Here is an 18,407-nt window from a genome sequence, read left to right as displayed (position 1 = left end):
GTTCCTACTTCTCTTGGCATGCCTGAGATCTCAGCCCCTATACCATGCTATCTTCCTGCTTTTTATTTAGTCTTTTTCCCTTTGTATTCTGTGATGTATCTGTCTATAATGGACTTGTGTTAACTTATATTCATATATTATGTGATTGTATCTCTTTTTTTCATTTCACCCATTTTTTTTCCCTTTTTGGTTTATACATTGCTAACAAAATGTCTATTAATAGATAATTAACAAATGTATGTATGTATGTATGTATGTATGTATGTATGTATGTATGTATAGAAATGCCCAAAAGTAGGCCGGGCATATCAGGATGCAAGATACAAACAGTGATAGATTCCTGCCTGACATTACAATGACTTTTGGGAGAATAGTGTGGAGTCAATGACAGAATGAAATGGGACTCTCTAGCCACTCCTATCCTGCTTGATAAATTTTTTTCTATCTGATTCAGCAATAGTGACTGTGCACTTTTATGCAGATGCAAATGTATGCACAGCCCTGGGGATGCTGTAATGGCTCTGAGTCCTCTCAGAGATCCATGGGTAGGTGGGGTTATTAGGAATTTTCTAGTGAATACCATGGTTTTCATAATAGGAAACTCAGAAGAGATGGATATCGTATGAAAGCCTGGAGAGTTCAGCCTGGAAGTCGTGCTGACAAATGATATGGGAGGGGTTAGTTTTAGAAGGAGAGAGGTCCTATTTCAATGGGTGAGTAAAGGTACTGTGGAACTATGAGGCATGAGGAGAGGCAGAGGTGATAAGCCCGATGAAGCCTTAGGTACTTGGGCTTAAGTCTTCCTTTTGAGTGCTAAGCAGTGTGGTTCAATCCAAATGGGTGTCAGCATTGAAGACCAGCTAGGAGTAAGGCCAAAACCAAAGAGAGAAGGGAAAGAAATAGAGAGGAAGGAAGGGAGGGAGGGAGGGAGGGAGGGAGAGAGAGGAGATTGCTTAGGAAACTGTTAAAATAGCTAAGGTAAGGGTAAGTTGATAGTTAAAGATCCTAAGAACCCTGACCTTGACAAATGGAGAAGGAATGTGGTAAAAATGGCCAAAGAGACTGAAATGGTTAGAATCATGTTGCCAGTTGGAAATAAAAAGTGTTTGTGGAGTCCAACTCTGAATCAAGCTCCATCATATGTGTTGTCTTCAGAGTGACTGTACCTTGTAAATTAGTACTGCCTGAGAAGTTCATCTGCATCAAATTTAAATGCCATCACAATGAATCATCATCTCTATTCCAAATCCAAAATAATGGATCAAAAAAATTGTATTATATTTAGTACTCTGTAATAACTATGGAAAGACAATAACTTTAAATTATCACTAAATAAGAAACATCTTATACAGATAAACTTGCACTTAATAGGATATTTAAATATTAAGACCTTTAACCATGCAAAACTGAAAGCCTCCAGTGGTGCCCACCCATAACTTTTATAAATGTGTGCACCATAACAATCCCCAACTTCTTAGCTGTACTTTCATTTGTGTAGATGTTGAACTTCATCAACTTTTGACATCAGTAACACAAACATAAAAGTCAATACGTCCAGGGATTGGAGAGATGGCTTAGCAGTTAAGAGTACAGGTTGCTCTTGCAAAGGACCGGGTTCAATTCCCAGTGCCCACATCGTGGCTCACAGCCACCTCATAACTGCAGTCCCAGACGATCTGACACCCTATTCCTGCACCCGAGGTTACTGCATGCACGTGGTCCACAGACACATGGCAGGAAAAACACTTAAACATATAAACAACCATAATTTTAAAAATTAACGAAATACATTCTGAATATTCATTGGGAAAGAGAGGAGCAAGTCCCATACTAGTTTACAGAAGACTGCTTTCAGTAATTATACGACGGTCACTGCATTTCTTATGAGCCATGTGAGAAAGACAGAAGGAACAGAGTAAACATGGAACTCTGCTATGTTGTAATAAGAATAAAAGAGTGATGCTGCTCATCTTCTGGCTGCCTTTTCCCGCTGGAGTCTACTACACCTGCAGCCCAGGGCCCAGACTGGAAGCCCCTGAAGAACCACATTACTTGGGGCAGGCTTTTAATGTCTACAGTTCTGTCTGATGGAGCTAATTATGATACATAGGCTACATGGTTGGCTGAGAAGAAGTATGATCAGTTTTCAGAACTTGCCTAGCATGTAGAAGAGCTGATCCCAGAGATTTTTGTCTGAAGATAGGCTTCATGGGTTTCCTGCAGAGCAACTTAATTGGAGAAAAAAAATTAATGCCTAGCAATTCTCTGAGTTGCTTGTCTCTGGGGTACCTGACCTCGCTGCCCACGAATAAAGAATGAACCTCTAAAGAGCTGTGCAAAGTAGGCCGGGAGCAGCCTTGCCTACCTACAGCCATACGCCTGAGATTTAAACACAGATAGTGCCCTGTTGCCACCCCAGCAAGTTGCACAGTGATAGAAGTGATCCTCAAACACTATCTGGAAGGATGGGCAGACCTTTCTCTCCTGGTCCTGGGTTTAGCTCAAATCCAGGAAGGGTGGTTACCCAAATCCGCCAGGAGCAGCATTTAAACACATTGTATGCAGAGTAGAGACACAAGGTGGGAAGAAATGTTACAGTATCCTTGAATACCACCAGATTCTGTAAAAGTTAACGGAATGTCATTAAAACCACTTTAACAAACCAAAATAAAGTTTAAGGATGAAGTAGTAAACCCCCACACTGTACTTTATATGTGTTTTGGTCAGAATTTCATATATAATCATAGTGGAAGTTGTTCATTTGAGAATGGGCTTGCTTGACACATTTCATCTAGGTTGAATGACGATGTGATTTATAGGCCAGCTCTGAAATAAAGTTTCAGAAACACATTCACAGGAAGAGGAGGCTTCAAAGGTATCTTTCCCTAGCAGATTATCTAGCAGAGTTATTGCCGTGAGTACAATGTTACTTTTAAATTTAGTTCTGAATGTCAGTGCAACAGCATTAAAGTTCTGATTAACAAGATAAGTGTAGAGGGCTAGGTAGTCGGCTCAGTGGTAAGATTGCTTGCCTGAAGCAAAAGCAAGAGAACCCGAGTTCAAGTCTCCAGTACCCACATGAAAGCCTCTCTGGAAAGACAGAAAAAGTGAGTCCTAGGAGCTTTCCAAGTGCCTGAACTAGATAGAAAGAAAAACTTTAGGTCAGTGAGAGGCCGTCTCAAAAATATAAGACAGAGAACAACAGAGGATACCAGACATTCTCCCCCAGACTCTGCCTGCATGTAATGGACACGGACACACACACACACACACACACACACACACACACACACACATACAATTGTAAAGATGAAAATTTTTAAATGAAAGTAAATCTTGTTTGTAGCCAAATCTTACACACTTTTGCTCTATAGTTCACAAACTAATTGGCTCTGCTTCTTTTACTGTGCATGGTCCTGGCTTATACATGGATGTTATCACGTAAGGACATGATTCATGCTGAACATACCCTTCTCTCCTGTGCCATTAGGGCCCTTGCCTGTTGCCCTGGACAGTTTACTTCTAGTTTCATATAATATGATTTTATTTAAAATCTAGGACCCACTGATGAGAAAAAAAATGCTTTTTTAGCTGACACTGATTTAATTTGCTTAATAAGATTAATTATTTCCAGCAGCATCCATTTTTCTGCAAGTAACATAACTTCATTCTTCGTGTATGTATGGCATGATTGTCTATCCATTTCTTCCATTGACAAACATGTAGGGTGGGTTCTTAATTTAGCCATTGTAAATAAACATCCAGGTGAGCAGATACAGAAACTTTAACAACCAAAGCAGCCTAGTCTTACTATGCCCCTCACTGTGATGTGGCCTTAATGTGTGTGTCTCGTACACAACTCACACCTCAGTGTGGACTGTGACCATTGGCACTAAGACATCCCAGTTCACTAAGACAAGTCAAGAGCAGTGCAAACAGTTGCATGATTTTTCAGACTCTTATTTTTGTTTTGATTTATTTGCTTTGGAGGCAGTGTTTCATGTATTTCTGGCTGGTTTTGAACTTGATTTGTAGCCAAGAATAACGTTGAATGTCTAATCTGTTTACTTCTGCCTCATGAGGATTGTAACCACCTACTTATTTTTCTTCCCCGAATTGCAGGTGAAGACTATCTTTCCCTTACTTTGTAATCCCCGGTGCTTGACTATCTTCCCGCCTTAGGAATTACATGTTGTGAACAGATAACAGTACCTGTACATATAGCTGTGGGGTTTAGAGGTATCTGGGTAATGTGAGGAATTGGCGGTGACCTGGGAGAATGCTGAATGGAATGGTGACACCAGGCACAGAAAGCCACCTACGACAGGTGCTTTGTTGTTAGCAGGAAAGAGAATGCCAAGGAGGAGGTAGCAAAAAAGTGTGCAACCAACAAGATCAAGTTAAGGCCCTAAAGATGGAGGGATGCCATTTACAAGAGAACTTGGAAGTGATTTCTGGAGCACTGTCTATTTGAGCTGGCAAACGCAAAGCCATCAGCATCAGTGGGGAGAGCGGTTTTAACAGAGAGAGGCAAGGGGTGCTGTCCACACTTGGCAGGAACAATGGCAGTGAAGGGTTGGGAGCAGGATTGGCAAGTTGCTTTCCTTGGGGAAAGTTGTAATTGGAAGAAAAGGGCGGGGATGACTGAACAGCATGAGCAAGGGGTGTAGGCAGCGGGGAGTCGTTTGTTTCCTGTCAGAATCAACTTGGCCAAAGTTGCAATTGTTTACAGAAAGGACGTGTTATTGAGTGAGGCTGCTCCTTGTGAGCCAATCCTGAGTTTCTCCCGGATTTTTCTTTTCTTGTTGTTCCCATTCATGTACACGTTCTGAGCAGCTAGCTTTCTGGGAGTTGAGCATATCACAGAATGTGACAGAATCCCCATCTTCCCTCACAGCAGTCCTACAGGTCACCTGGCATTCACCTCTGATCCCTGCTCCTTTAAGGGATGGGATTGTGAAAGGCGGTCAGGTGGGACTTTGGGTGCCTGGAGGTTCCTCTTGAAGTACTCCCCCTGAATTCTTTTGCAAGCATCTTTCCCAGGGCCTGATGCCTTTAATTCCAACTTTACCAATTCCCCTGCTTCCCCTGGGGAGTGGAAGTCTGCAGTTATTTATGAAACTCACTTGTGATTGTTACACACTTAGGAAGTGTGCAAGAGCTGCTGCTGCTGTAATGATGGTTTTAATTACAGACACTGGAAGTTCAAGGCAGGGCAGACCTGGACTGTTTTTGCCAGTGAGTTCATTGTTTTTTTGTTTGTTTGTTTGTTTGTTTGTTTTTATCTGTATGAGCACAGCTCATAAGACAAATGGTATACATGCTTGTGCTAAAATACAAAACAAAACAGGTCTTATGCTTGGTGGGGTTTTTGTTGTTGTTTTCTTGACCAATAGTTACCATTCGAGAAGGACGATTTTTCAGGATTTGTTGACCAAGAATCTTAATTGAAAGGTTCTTGGAAGTGTTATCACTATCAGAAAAGTTGGAAAATGATTCGTTTATTTGCTCAAACAGGATATATTGGCCACTCACAGCCCCATGAACAGAGATGGTGTGACAGAGACACTGGGTATGGACTATGTATGTCTTTGAGTGCTTGTAGTTTACTTGAGGGAGAATGTGAGCAAATGCCTAAAAGCAAACTAGAGGGACTTAAGTTTATAGGTGCTTGGGCTTCTAGGGTATCAAAGAGTCATTTTGTCCCTTGGATGCTATGCTAATTTTACCAAATAATGGGAAGCTTGTCTTTGAAGATTATATTACATTACCGTACTTACTGTGTGTGTTTGTGCTTTAGCACATACATGCGAATGTGCACATAAAAGTCAGAGGACAGTTGTGGGTCCCAGGGATCCAACTTAGGTCCTCAAGCTAGGTGGCAATGTCCTTTACCCTCTGATCAATCTTGCTGGCCAGAGACTTTACCTTTTGATGAGGTCTACTGTAGAGTTGTACAAGCGAAGCATGAGACACCTAGAATCTCAGGACACTAGTAGACAGATTTGTGGCTTTTAGTCTCTTCCTTAGAAGTAAGCAGGAGTTTTGCTGTATCATTTCTTTCTTGTCAGAGAAATAAAAGGTGAACTTGTGCCTGTGCCAGGATGTCAGGCACCCTGAGAATTAATTTTTATTTTAGTTGCCAGTCATGTTAGGGGAAATTGTCAGATGTCCTTATTCTAATTTTAAGTTCTGGTAACTGGCAATTGCTTTTCTTGAAGTGATATTTTTCCATGCTGATTCATGGAAAAATGCTTATAAGCTTAAGAATTCCTCCTGTGTGCCAAAAAAAAAAACCCTTTTGAAAATATGGATAAATATATTATTTTCCTCTGTTAGGCCACATGTGTATTTGGATGTCATAGTATGATAACTCCATAATTATTTCCAGCTCACAGGAAATCAAAATCAATTCAGTACTATATCAGATACAAATGCATAGCATTGTCAATAACTACCTTAGATTATGGGATTCCAAACTACAGTGGAGGTTGGTGAAATGGCTTGCACCCATAATCTAAACACTGAGAAGACTCAAGCAGTATGATTGCCATCGTTTTTTTTTTTTTTTTTTTTTTTTTTTTTTTTTTGAGACTGCCTTGGGCTATGTAGTGAGGTCCTGGACAGCTTGAGAATAAGACCCTGTTTCAAAATGAAGTCGAATAAAAATATCAAAGGGTGTTTGTCCACTCAGACTGCATTGTTTATCATAAGTAAAGGAGTGTATGTAGCTCAGTGTAGTGGAATTGGGTCAGTTTATTTCAGAAAAAAAAAGTGTTCTGTAAATGTCACATTTGAGCTAGGCTTCATGGGACTAGTAGGATTTTGTCAGAGGAAAGGAAGTAAGGGAAGTCCTACCAGAGAGAGCAGTGCTCACAAAGGCACAACATGTGCACACAGATTACACTTGGGGGCTGAGCAAGATAGTGTGCTGAGCAGACAGGGTGATGGGGTAATGCTTGCCTGCATGTCAAACTTTGGGTCCCAAAGCAGCTTAAATGATTTTTGAAGCCAATAAAATGAAATCTATGTTCATCTTGAAGATAGATTCGACCTGACCTAACTAAGGTACCCAGAAAGAATTGGTACCAATTTAATATTTTTAAAAAATTCATGGTTGTAAACCTTAAGAGTTATTCCTTGAAAATAAGGTATTATGCTATCGTACATAGTTTAGTTATTTAACATAATTATTAACTGAGCTGGAATGACTTTTAAAGTTGATGTACTACTCAGTTTAATACTTTCCTAGAAAAAGTGAGATGCTTTTCTAGAAAAAGCAAGCTCTTTGTATGGCATGATACCATCAAACTTCATTGCTCAGAATGGCCTCCTTACAGTAGAGACACTGGCTTCTTTATTTCCCTCCCTTTCCACAGATTCTTTCTGTAATGTTAGAACATGGTACTGCCTTGGGAACTACCTCCAGGAGCATTTTAGCAGCAGGTGCTGTCTAAATATGTAGGCACAAGGAGAGTCTGCCACCCTTGCAGATTCATGAATGGGAGAGCAAGAATGTTAGAGGTGTGGAGGATGGGATGCTGATGTAGTCAGCTGAGAGCAGATTCCCAGGAAGGAGAGAAGTGAAGAGGGGCTACCAACAACAGTGGGGAGCAGTGAGGTCCATGACCATGTCCATGTGGCAAGTCATGAAAGCGCAATGGCACACTACGCAGTCATGCATGAGGTCTGTCTCGTTAACCTTCCAGCAGCTGATTTTGCAGTGTTCAAGTCCAACTGAAGCTGTGAATTGGTCATTGACAGTTCTCTGGCATTTCTAACCATAGAATTCATTATTGTAGGCAAAGAGGATCCAGGCAAACCCAAGATAGTCTCTTAATCAGGATCTCTCTTCAACTGACTTGTGAGCTCTGTTTTCACTGATACCTAGACTGTGTTTAAGGTCTTGGGAGAAGACTGGTGGGACTCAAGGACAAGTCATCACTCTCTGGCTTTGCCACTTAATGCGTATCTAACTCAGTGTGTGTTTAACTGTGCGTTTGCCACTCAGTATGTGTTTAACAGTGTGTTAAACATTTGTGGCTAGAGGTTGAACATGAGGAAATTTTATGTGTACAAGTGTCCAGTGCCTTTTAATGGGCTATATTAGAATTTTTTCTATAATTTCTATAATTTAAGTGCAATTTAACAATAATGCCAGACATCCAGCCACACTTGTATTCAGCTGTAATAGTAACACATCTAATCATATGCATGGATGGTTCCCATAGTTGACCAAATAGCTTCCCAGTTCTTCTTGCAGGAAAGAATGATTGCAAAAAGCCAAAATACTTGTAAAATGCACAAAAGAAGTTTGCTGCAATTTAGAATATTCTTGAGTAGGATACAATAGCAGAAGTTTATTTGTGTCAGAACAAAATGAAGAATCTTGTATATGATTATAAATGTACAATAGAGTGGTGATTTCATGAAGTGATCTTGGAGAAAAAGCCAGAATTCAGCAGAAGCCTTGGGTGGACAGTGAGAAGTCTTGGGTGGACAGTGAGAAGTCTTGGGTGGAAAGAGCCCTTCTACTTGGCTATGAGATACTAGGACTCGTGTGCCTTCTTCATCTGTCTTAGAAACTGGCTCTTCCCCGACATGCTCAGAAAAAAGGAGAATTGGCTGGCCAAATGACAAGATGTCATTTTTGTCATTGATCCAACTTCTGAGTATTTCTGAAGACTAAATCAATTTCTGTAGCTTTTTTCAACCAGGAAATTGCATTGTCTCCCTTTGTGGGAAAAGAAAGGATCATCTCTTGGTCACAGCTAGATCTTGCGGAGCTAGTATCTGGACTGTTTACCCATATTGTAATTTTTAAATTAGTACTTAGCTTGGGTGACTACATGAACTAATCAATGTGTCCACACTTGTTTTCTTCCTCCTATGGCAAGCATTAGTTCCCTACCTCATCCCCAAAATCTTCTTAAATTTTGAGTGATCCTTATCATTTCTAGGATCCTTTGCAGTTCTAAATTTCCACATGTTAGAAGACACATATTTCTACCTGCTCATTCTTACTGTACCTGGTAGCTGAACCTTTCTTTTGATACCTCTGCACACCTTAATAGATTATTGACAATTTCTTTAGTTTGACATTTCATTTCCTTAGAGTGTGGATCTGGTCAGCTTGCCAAACATTCTCTCCTCCACCCATAATTGAACTCACTCTGTAGGCAAATTGGTACTGCCTCCCCATTGCCTATTATGTTATTCTTGGTGAAGCTTCATCTTAAAATGCTTCTTACAATTATGACCTGTCATAACCCTATATAAATCCAACTCTTAAATCCTATTTTTGGAACCTTCCTCCTATTTGTCCACCCAGACTTTGAACTTCTTAAAGTCTGCCTTTACTGCAAATACACCTATACTTGTCCTCTTGACAATGGTAGGCAGACTATGCCAAGTTTACTTTTATTGTAGCTATCACACACACACACACACACACACACACACATACACACGCGCGCGCGCGCGAAACTAAGTCAACTCAAGTTCAACTCTTCGTTGAAATTTATTGCCACTCGATCTCTTTGATTAAAATTTCATTCTCAGAGGCTTAAGCACAGAATCACATCAACATCTGTTCATTTTATAAAATTGTGATAGTGAAAACTGGCATGGGCCAGCAGCAAAGGGAACTCACTGGTCAGCCTTTCCAAAATAGCATCACCACTTTCAGAATGGTCTTAGTAAAATTTTCTATATTGAGACCCAGGACCATGACTTCATTCTTACTCACCTTACAAACATCGCGAATGACATCAGCTTTGGCATTCATCCACTTTTACCATTAACTTTCTCCATAAAATTTGATTAAGAGGCATTGTAAGACTTTTGTAATTAAGGATAGTGCATTAGGAAATTGTTTTCCATCCATGGTTTGTCATATTGTGAAAGATACTAAAATTCACTGGCTACCTGTTAAGTGAAATACCTCCCAAACAACCTTTTATCTGATGAAGAATTCCAAACGTTGGTTTCTAGTTCAAGGCTAAACTTTCATCCTCACAAGTAATTGAGTTTCAAATGTGTTGACTGTGCATATGGGAACACTGAAGTAGCTAAGTAGTTCCCGGTGATTTTTTTTTTGGATCTCTTCAGGGAGCAGTGCATTTTACAATACACATGAGTACTTGTAACAATAGTTGTTGATTAGCTTCCATAGCGGTGCATTAATTCTTTATGATTGTTTATTTCCCTTCCATTGTGTGGATTAGAAAGGGTTAAGAACAGGCATACATCTTTGTGAGTCAGGTATTCAGCTCTGACTCTGCAGTGACTTTTATCTTGGAAGAGTGTTTTGAGCAGTGATGTTTTAACATTAACTGATTGTCTTTGTCAGTTCCGCTATGTAGCAGTTAGGAGGGTTTCTAACTGGTATTATTTGACGTGGGCTGCATTTTCCAACTATAAGTTACTTCTCCTTATCTTCCTCAGCTGAGTTGTTGTTTTAAATATGTTCCACATTGATACTTGGGAATTACTGTAAAGTCACTCAGAGATGAACTTGGCATGTTTAGACTGTTATGACCTAATCTGCTCTCAAGAGGCTAAGCCAGTGGCAACTTTTTTCTCTTTTCTTGCATTACTGGGGATTGAAGCCAAACTTGAATTATGTAAACCAGGGTAGGCAAGTATTCTAGGGGTGGGCTACAACCCTACCAGAGTGATTTTGGTTGTTTGTTTGTTTGTTTGTTTAAGAGAACACTCTCATGGAAAGAAGGAAGAGGGCAGCCATAGCATCTCCTTAGACGGCACAAATTGTTGTGGATTGCTCTGATAGAACACGTTCTCCTAACTGACTCAGATGCAGGAGGCCTGAACTTTCTGCCCGAAGCCATTTAACGGACAAACGTCTCCTCTTTAATTTAAAAACAGTTCTTTTCCTTTTAGGCCTAGGCCTTTATTTGTGTAGTGACCAGGGAATTATCTGCATTTCAAATTCATGACTTAATTCTTATTTTTTAAACATAACAGTTTAAATCATAAACAAAGTAGCTGCAAACTATTTTAGGTGGCCTCAGGAAAAGCAGAATATCGACGGTCTTAATTTTATCTTTTGGAAAAGAATTTATTGTGGGTTTAATTGTGTGTATGACTATGTGTGGGTCTGTGCAAATGGATGCAGGGACCTCCGGAGGCCGGAAGAGGTTATGAGACCCCTGGAGCTGGAGATTTAGGCAGGTGCAAGTGCTAGACATGGGCGCTAGGAACCAAACTTGAGTCCTCTGCAGAAGCAATGCAAATTCTTAACCACGGAGCTAGCTCTTTAGCCCCTAATTTTATCCTTCCGAAATAAATGTATTGTTCCATGTTTTTAATTGTGTGTGTGTGTGTGGGGGGGGAGATTTGTGTATGTATAAATGCACATGGAATAGCACACTTGTGGAGTTCAGAAAATAACTTGTGGAGTCTGTCCATCTGTCCACGTGTTCATCTTTATATGGGTTCTGGGGGGTTGGACTCGTATAGTCAGGCTTGCCTGGCAAGGACCTTTACCTGCTGAGTGATCTTGCTTGTCCAAGTTCCTCCTTTGATATGGCTAAAACACTCCTAAGAAGTCCTGGCCACTGTATGCATTTGTCACTAATGTCTATCAGATGAGTCCTATTTGCATATCATTGTGCCTCTTACATAATGGTGACTCTGGGGCCCTGTGAGGTTAAGCAGGTTGCCCTTGAACTTTGGTCCTTTCCTTTATCACATTGCTATTTCTGTCCAGGCATGCTGGAGGAAAGGCATTCTTGGTCTGGGAAGGGATCTGACTTTGTTTCTGTTCTGAGTTTGGAGCTTTCATAGATCAACTGGGAGGACAGGAAATGTGTGAGTCACAGTTGGTCTCAGATCCTTATCTTTTCCTGTGGTCACAAATGGACCTGGAATGTAAATGATGAGTTAAAGGCTCTCCCTCTGACCTGATGGGCTGTGGAGCTTGCAGAGGGGGCTGGGGTAGTGTTTGCAGGGCAGTGGAAGCTCACTGTAGAGCATGCTGTGTGGAAGTTCAAAGCCAGCTTCATCAGTTGAAACCAGGAAGAGCGAACATGTCTGTTTCTTGGTGAAGGATCAAAACCTGCTGCCCACCCTGTTTGAGGCTGCCGCTCCAGTGATGCTAGATCTGAAGATGATACAGTAAAGCAAGTAGGGCCACTAAACTGGGAATGGAACCAGTCATTAGCTAGGTCTATGATGTCACTACCAATCTAAACGTCTGCACGAAGTAATATACAAATCTCTGGTGTGAAGAAGACAGAAATGTGATTCTTGGCACAAAACGACTTTGGGATTATTTAAGAAAATGCATAATAGGGTCAATAATGCAGTTACGTGAAAATTAAAAGAAACTAAATTTAAACTTTTCTCACTTCAAGTAAAAGTACTTGTAATTCCATAGGCTGGGGGTGGGGCGGGGCGGGGGGAGGCTACCTCTAAGAAAAACAACCAGAAAACTGACCACTGAAAATGAAACTTTAAGCCATGAAATTTATTCTGTGTAAAAAGATTATAGCTATTGGCCAGGCGGTCGTACCATACACCTTTAATCCCAGTCCTCGGGAGGCAGAGGCAGGTGTATCTCTGATGGGAGATTTCGTGCTGTAAATACATTCTTCTTATTGGTTAACAATAAAGCACTGTTGGCCAATAGGGAAGCAAGATAGGTGGGAGTAGGAGAGGTGGAGGATTCTGGGAAATGTAGGACAGGAGTCTTGATGCGGCGATCTCAGGAGGAGAAGACAGGTGGGTCTGGCGTTCTCAGTATGATAAGACCGTATATTAGTAATTATGGGTTAATAATTTAGACAGAGCTAGTCAATAAGAAATGTTAGTAACTGGCTAACAGTTCATAATTAATATAGTGTCTCTGTGTATTATTTGGGGGCTGACGTTGCTGTGGGACCAGGCTGTTGGGAAAGTGCTTTTAACAGATCTCTGTGAGTTCCAGGCCAACCTGGTCTACACGGTGAGTTTCAGGACAGCCAGAGCTACACAGAGAAACCCTGTCTTGAAAAGCAAAAGCAAACATATTAAAAAAAACAAAAAAGAACAATAGCTAATGACTTTGTACAAAGAAAATATAATACTACACAAAAGTATGAAATAGGAACAGACAGATGGTGAACAAATATATGCAAACTCACACTAGAAGCCAGAGATTGAAAGTGTGTAACACGGACATGGAAAAATGCAAACACCTGTTCTCTGGCTCTTCTGACGGCAGTCAGTAGTGGATGTCCTTAGCATGGCAGCCATTGTGAGCTTAACCAGAAGGTGCCTAAGGAAAGGACCATATCTGGCACAAGTAGACCAGAGGAGGATGGCTTTGACCATCTTCCTGATACTTTATTTATGTAAAAGATGGGACAAAGGGCTAAATGCTGCAATATGTTAAGTCACGGTAATGTATATGTAGGTTTTCATATTATATAAATATGGCCTAGTGCGTTTGAAATGAAACATATATTACACTTCCAACAAGGATGAGTTGATGAAACAGCCAGAAACTTCTGGCATTGAGACGTCTGTTTGCATATTCCCATCCGTTCAGTGGCTTCCGACTTCTTACCAGGACCCACCAGGCCCTTCTTGCCTCTTTGCTGGTTCTCTGCCCCCCCAGGCCTAGCTCAGCACCACTGTGTGTTCCTCCCCTCACGGGATCCAAGCTTTTGTTTTTTCTTTTTCTTTGGCAGCCTTTTGGATTTCTGCCCTCTCCTTCTCAGGAAATCCAGGGGAAAGTTGAAATTGAGATTTTGGTTTTGCTCTTGATCTAACGGTGGCAATTCATCGGCTCAGTAGAGCCGTCTTCCTGGCATTGGAGGGACACCTGTGGGTCATATCATTGTAATGTAGTCATGGGGACCACTCGGTGCTGCCTGGTGTAAAGTTATTCCTGCATCCGATACAGTATATTTACTCATGGGACTCAATACAGGTGATGCCTGGAAATAAATCTCAGGAGGCCAGACTGAATTCTAGCAAGCAGTAACTCATTTTTGCTCCTGAACTGATTGCATGCAATTTCTTTAAAAGAGAGGCTTAACTGGTATTTTAGGAAAGAAAGTAACTAATTCTCAGTAAGAATGAATGTAATTGTCATTTCGGAAGTTGCTCTTAGAGTTCTTTTTCCTAATCTTATTTGTAAAACCTCATTGATACATGGTGCTTTATTTTGAAAAGCAGGCAACAAACAATGCTACTACTAATTCTAGAACAGCACACTGTTGGGGAGGGGTGCCTGTGGGCCACAGCCTGCACATGGACATCAGAGGACAAATTCTGGAAACAAGTTTTTTTTTTTTTTTTTCCTATGTGCCATTCTGACAGGTTTTTTGTTTGTTTTATTTATTTTGTCTTTTTTTTTTTTTTAAAACTGGCAACATTGCCTTTGCATAGATCCGACCAACCCTGTCAGCAGGCAATTTGCTCATTTACTGATGTTTAAACAGGAGATTTTGGAAACCAGCACCTTCAAGCTTTTTTATGTTCTTTGTTTTCTAACAATAAATGATTTCCTTTGGACTCTTTCAGGGCATTCTACGTGGACAAGTCAAATTCCCCGCCCAATGCCACATCCAAAGCTGCCTACATAGATAAGGTAAGATGGTGGTTACATTTATCGGTGCAGTGTTGCGCACCCACCCACCCGACTCTCCACCCTTGTTTTTCTGCAGCCCCTCTTGAACACTGCCTGCTTGTAGAGATTTGCAGTACCCAACGTGCTGTCTCCATCCTAAGATGGGAGGGCTGAATCGCATGCCGCCTGAAAGGACTTGTAAAGGTGTTGAGCTTTGTGTCCGTCGCTTTCTTTTTTAGCTCATGAGGCCTCTCAATGCTTTAGACGAACTTTACCGGCTGATCACCTCGTTTATCAGATCCAAGCGCATCGCTGCCTGTGTGAACACGCCTTGCGGTGCCTCCGGAGTGGGACTGCTATCGGTTTCCTCGGAGCTGTGCGACAGGCTTGGGGCCTGCCATATCATCATGTGCAGCAGTGGAGTGCACCGGTACGTGAGCTTCTCTGCCCTGCTGCTGTTTTAATTGCCCCGTGTTTAATGTGGCGGGATTAAAGCTAGAAATGGTCAAGGGACTCAGATGTGTTTGCGGTACAATATTTGAGATGCTTCCTGGGTTGGGATGTTTGTGGTTTTAGTAACTGTACACAAACCAACTACCATAACCCCCTATTTATACTAGGATAGCTTAGATTTATAATCCTCTCCTGTTTATATCACCGTATTAGTATTGTATCATTCGTATTCACCGTATGAATTTCCTTAGTTGGAACAGAACTCACATAGCTTGGCGTCACTTTTCTAAGGGTGCTGAACAGACATTCTCCTCTTCATTTATTCGCATCCCTAGAGCCAAAGTGCTCTGAGATGGATGTTGCTTGGGGTTGTAATGCCTTCCTCCTGCAGCCAGCAAAGTGATGGTCCAGGAGCTCACATGCTATGATGTGCTCTCCGTGATCATGCATGCCAGCTGTGCTGCCTGGGGCAGCCAAGGCAGGTGCATCAGACTCAACCTCCAATGGGAGTGAGCATCCCAGTCGAGTCCCTCCCTCTTCATCATGGCTTGCTCAGTGAAACCTTATAGATGAGGTAATAAGGTAGAACTGTCGTCATCCCTTTCACGGGAATAGGGAGCTTGACTGTGTCACAGGATGTACTTTCTTAGCACTATGTCGTTTAAACTTTGAAGGTCATGGTTACCTATTTATTCGACATTTGTTTGTGTCTTAGTAAAGTACTTAGTAAAGTACTGTGAGTGGTGCTGTGTGACATCATAGAGTGAGCAGGAAGAGCTGAATTTAAATCTAAAATGCTTTGAAAATTTTGTTATTTTTATATTATTGCAGAATAACATGCGCATTTCATATAAATTTTACTTTTTTTTTCGTGAAGGACTTGCTTAAAATTTTTTTTTTCAGGGCGATAAAATATGTGCCAATTTACATTGAAATTTAAATTTCCACAGAAGGCTGTTCCTAAAATAATCCTTTAGTAATTCTAATTCAGGCAGCTAGAGAGGAAGCCAAGCAGATCCACACCTGCAGGAAACATTAAACAAGGAAATTTGCAGTCAGGTTCCCACAGGGAGGACAAATTCGGTGTTAATCAAATGTTATTCAAGATATTTTTAACATTTATTTTTAAAGTAAATGTGAGAAATAGCCAAACTATATAGTATCTACTTAAATGTCTTTACTGTACTTTTATTTATTGGGTAAAGGTGGCTGTGTAAATATTAGGAACAAAAATGTGGTTCTTAGAAGGAGGGGCAGGCTTAATTCGCATTAACATAACATTGACATATTTAATAATGCATATGCAAGATGAGAAGAATGGTATTAAGTGAATTATGAAAATCTCATAGCACTTAGCCTGGCTTTGTCTTTATTGAATTTTTCCCAAGGAAAAAAATTCCTTATCCCTTGATCCTCCCCTCTGCCTCTCTCTCTCTGCTGTGTGAGCTCTCCATTGCCATTGAATAGAGCAAGGGAAGCAAGTGGGCTCTTTTTAAGGTGAGGGATTGCCTTTTAAAAAGTATGAATACGATTGGACGTGATTTAGTTATGAACGTTATTTAGAATTTTCTCCTTGCGTGCCCACCGTTTCTTTTCATGATTTCCATCAAGTATTAACTATTTGCACATTGCTTTATTGGTGCACACACTGTCTTAATAAGAGTTGGCTGTGTTCTGTGGGAAGTGGGTGAGTTTGCTGGGATGCTTGTTAAAGTACCTTTGACCAGTTAGTTCTCTGGTCTCTTGCCCACATACCTGCAATAGGAGATCAGGCAGCCGGAAGCCGTGCACCAGACTGAGGCAACTCAGCCTTGGACTTCATCTTCAGCCTCAATTTTAAGAACCAAATTTATTTGCAGTGAACCTATCTCAATGTATTCTGTTGTATCAGCATAAAAGACATGCTTTTCCATCATCTGTCTTATGTGCTATTTAAAGTTGCAACTCACTAGTCTCCCTTTGCTTGGTAATTTCCGGTTTAATGGTTATTTTTCTTTGCACATGATACCGACACAGAGGCATCCTTCTGCATGTTGCTGTCTCTTCAGTTAAAGTAGAAACATCCTCTAGGTACAATTACTATATCATAGAATGTAAAACCTTTTGCTTAATGTATTATAGCTTAAGCTGCAAAAAGAATATTCTCAATGTAACACAAGTAGTGTGGCTTACCTTGTCTTTCCTTACCTTAACTAGGGAGGGCAATGGAATTCATCTGCCCATTGTTCTTGATAGAGGAACAGTTATGTTTCTGTAGTGTTCTAATGTATACTTCTTTGCTAACACATTAAGTATTTGCTTTCTTATGCATTTCCTTTCCTACAGAGGCATATGGTACCTATGCTGTGTTGTTACCTGCCTAGTAGATGGAGTTATGTTCATTTTCCCAGGTAGAACCTTTGAGTGGTATTGAATCAGCTTTTTTGGCTTTTCGAGTTTGGCTATGTACCCACAGCAGTTATTTGTTATCGGCACTCAAAGAGCTTGTGACTGTGTCTGATTGTAAATTTCCCTTTTTGTTCTTATTGCAGCATCTTTCCATTCAGTGTGTATGTGTGTGTGGTGTGTTTTAATTTGTTTGGGCTCATTATTCCCACTGCTACTTACAGCCATTATTTTCCCTTTAACAAATATAAACCAGTGCCTTGAAAGCGTTTCAAAGCCCCCAAATACCTGTCTTACTGGGTCTACAAAGATGCATTTCTCCTCCACTACGTTAGTATCTGCTTCATCAGATATTAGGAACACATGAGTAGAAATCTTCCTGAGGGAGCACAGGATACATCTTTTAAAAACTTCTAGTGAAGGCAAGGCCTGTTTAGGGACCTGTCTTTGTACTGATCTTCATCTGATTTTTAGTGGTGAGTAATCCATGATAGCAGAGTCTTGGTGTGGCTGTGCCAGCAAATGGTAAGTGATTTCAGTACAGGGCTAAGGACTTGACCAGTCTGGAATGTGTCTGATCAAATTCTTCGGTAGAAAGGAACTACTTTTGCCTTCACGATTTCTGGTGAGACTGTATTTCTTCAAGCATCAGGCCCTCCATTTTTAGCTGATACACCTGGCCTTTCATCAGTGGAAGCTGTCAGCTAAGCCTTACTGTATCGCGCTTGAGGCTTCCCAGCACCCACTTCCAGCTGCATCACGTGAAGACCCTGCCCATGCGTGTGAGAAGAGAGCAATGCATGCTAGGGACAGCCGGTTGCCATTGTTAAAACATACAATACTGGTGACCCTCTGTCTTTACACATACTAAGCATCATAGCTGTTTTCATTATAGTTGTAGAATACATATACACACACAAAGAGAGAGAGAGTTTTAGGAATCAAGTTTAAAATGATCCATTTCTAAAATACATATTAGGAAGTTGAGATA

The 18,407-nt window shown here is 40.9% G+C and overlaps 1 protein-coding gene across 1 annotated transcript in view; it reads left to right on the top strand.

The window, feature by feature from the left end:
* The window catches only part of Prex2 (phosphatidylinositol-3,4,5-trisphosphate dependent Rac exchange factor 2), a 232,248-nt gene that overhangs the window by 191,617 nt on the left and 22,224 nt on the right, over positions 1 to 18,407 (top strand). Inside the window, exons 36-37 of the mRNA XM_051197040.1 lie at positions 14,533 to 14,599; positions 14,818 to 15,008. Coding sequence (XP_051052997.1) covers positions 14,533 to 14,599; positions 14,818 to 15,008 — 258 coding nt within the window. The remainder of the gene's footprint in view (positions 1 to 14,532; positions 14,600 to 14,817; positions 15,009 to 18,407) is intronic.

The sequence above is a fragment of the Phodopus roborovskii genome, unplaced genomic scaffold, assembly GCF_943737965.1.
Source record: "Phodopus roborovskii unplaced genomic scaffold, PHOROB, whole genome shotgun sequence".
NCBI lineage: Eukaryota > Metazoa > Chordata > Mammalia > Rodentia > Cricetidae > Phodopus > Phodopus roborovskii.
Note: the sequence above shows the minus strand (reverse complement) of the source record. Positions and strands in the feature narration are given on the sequence as shown.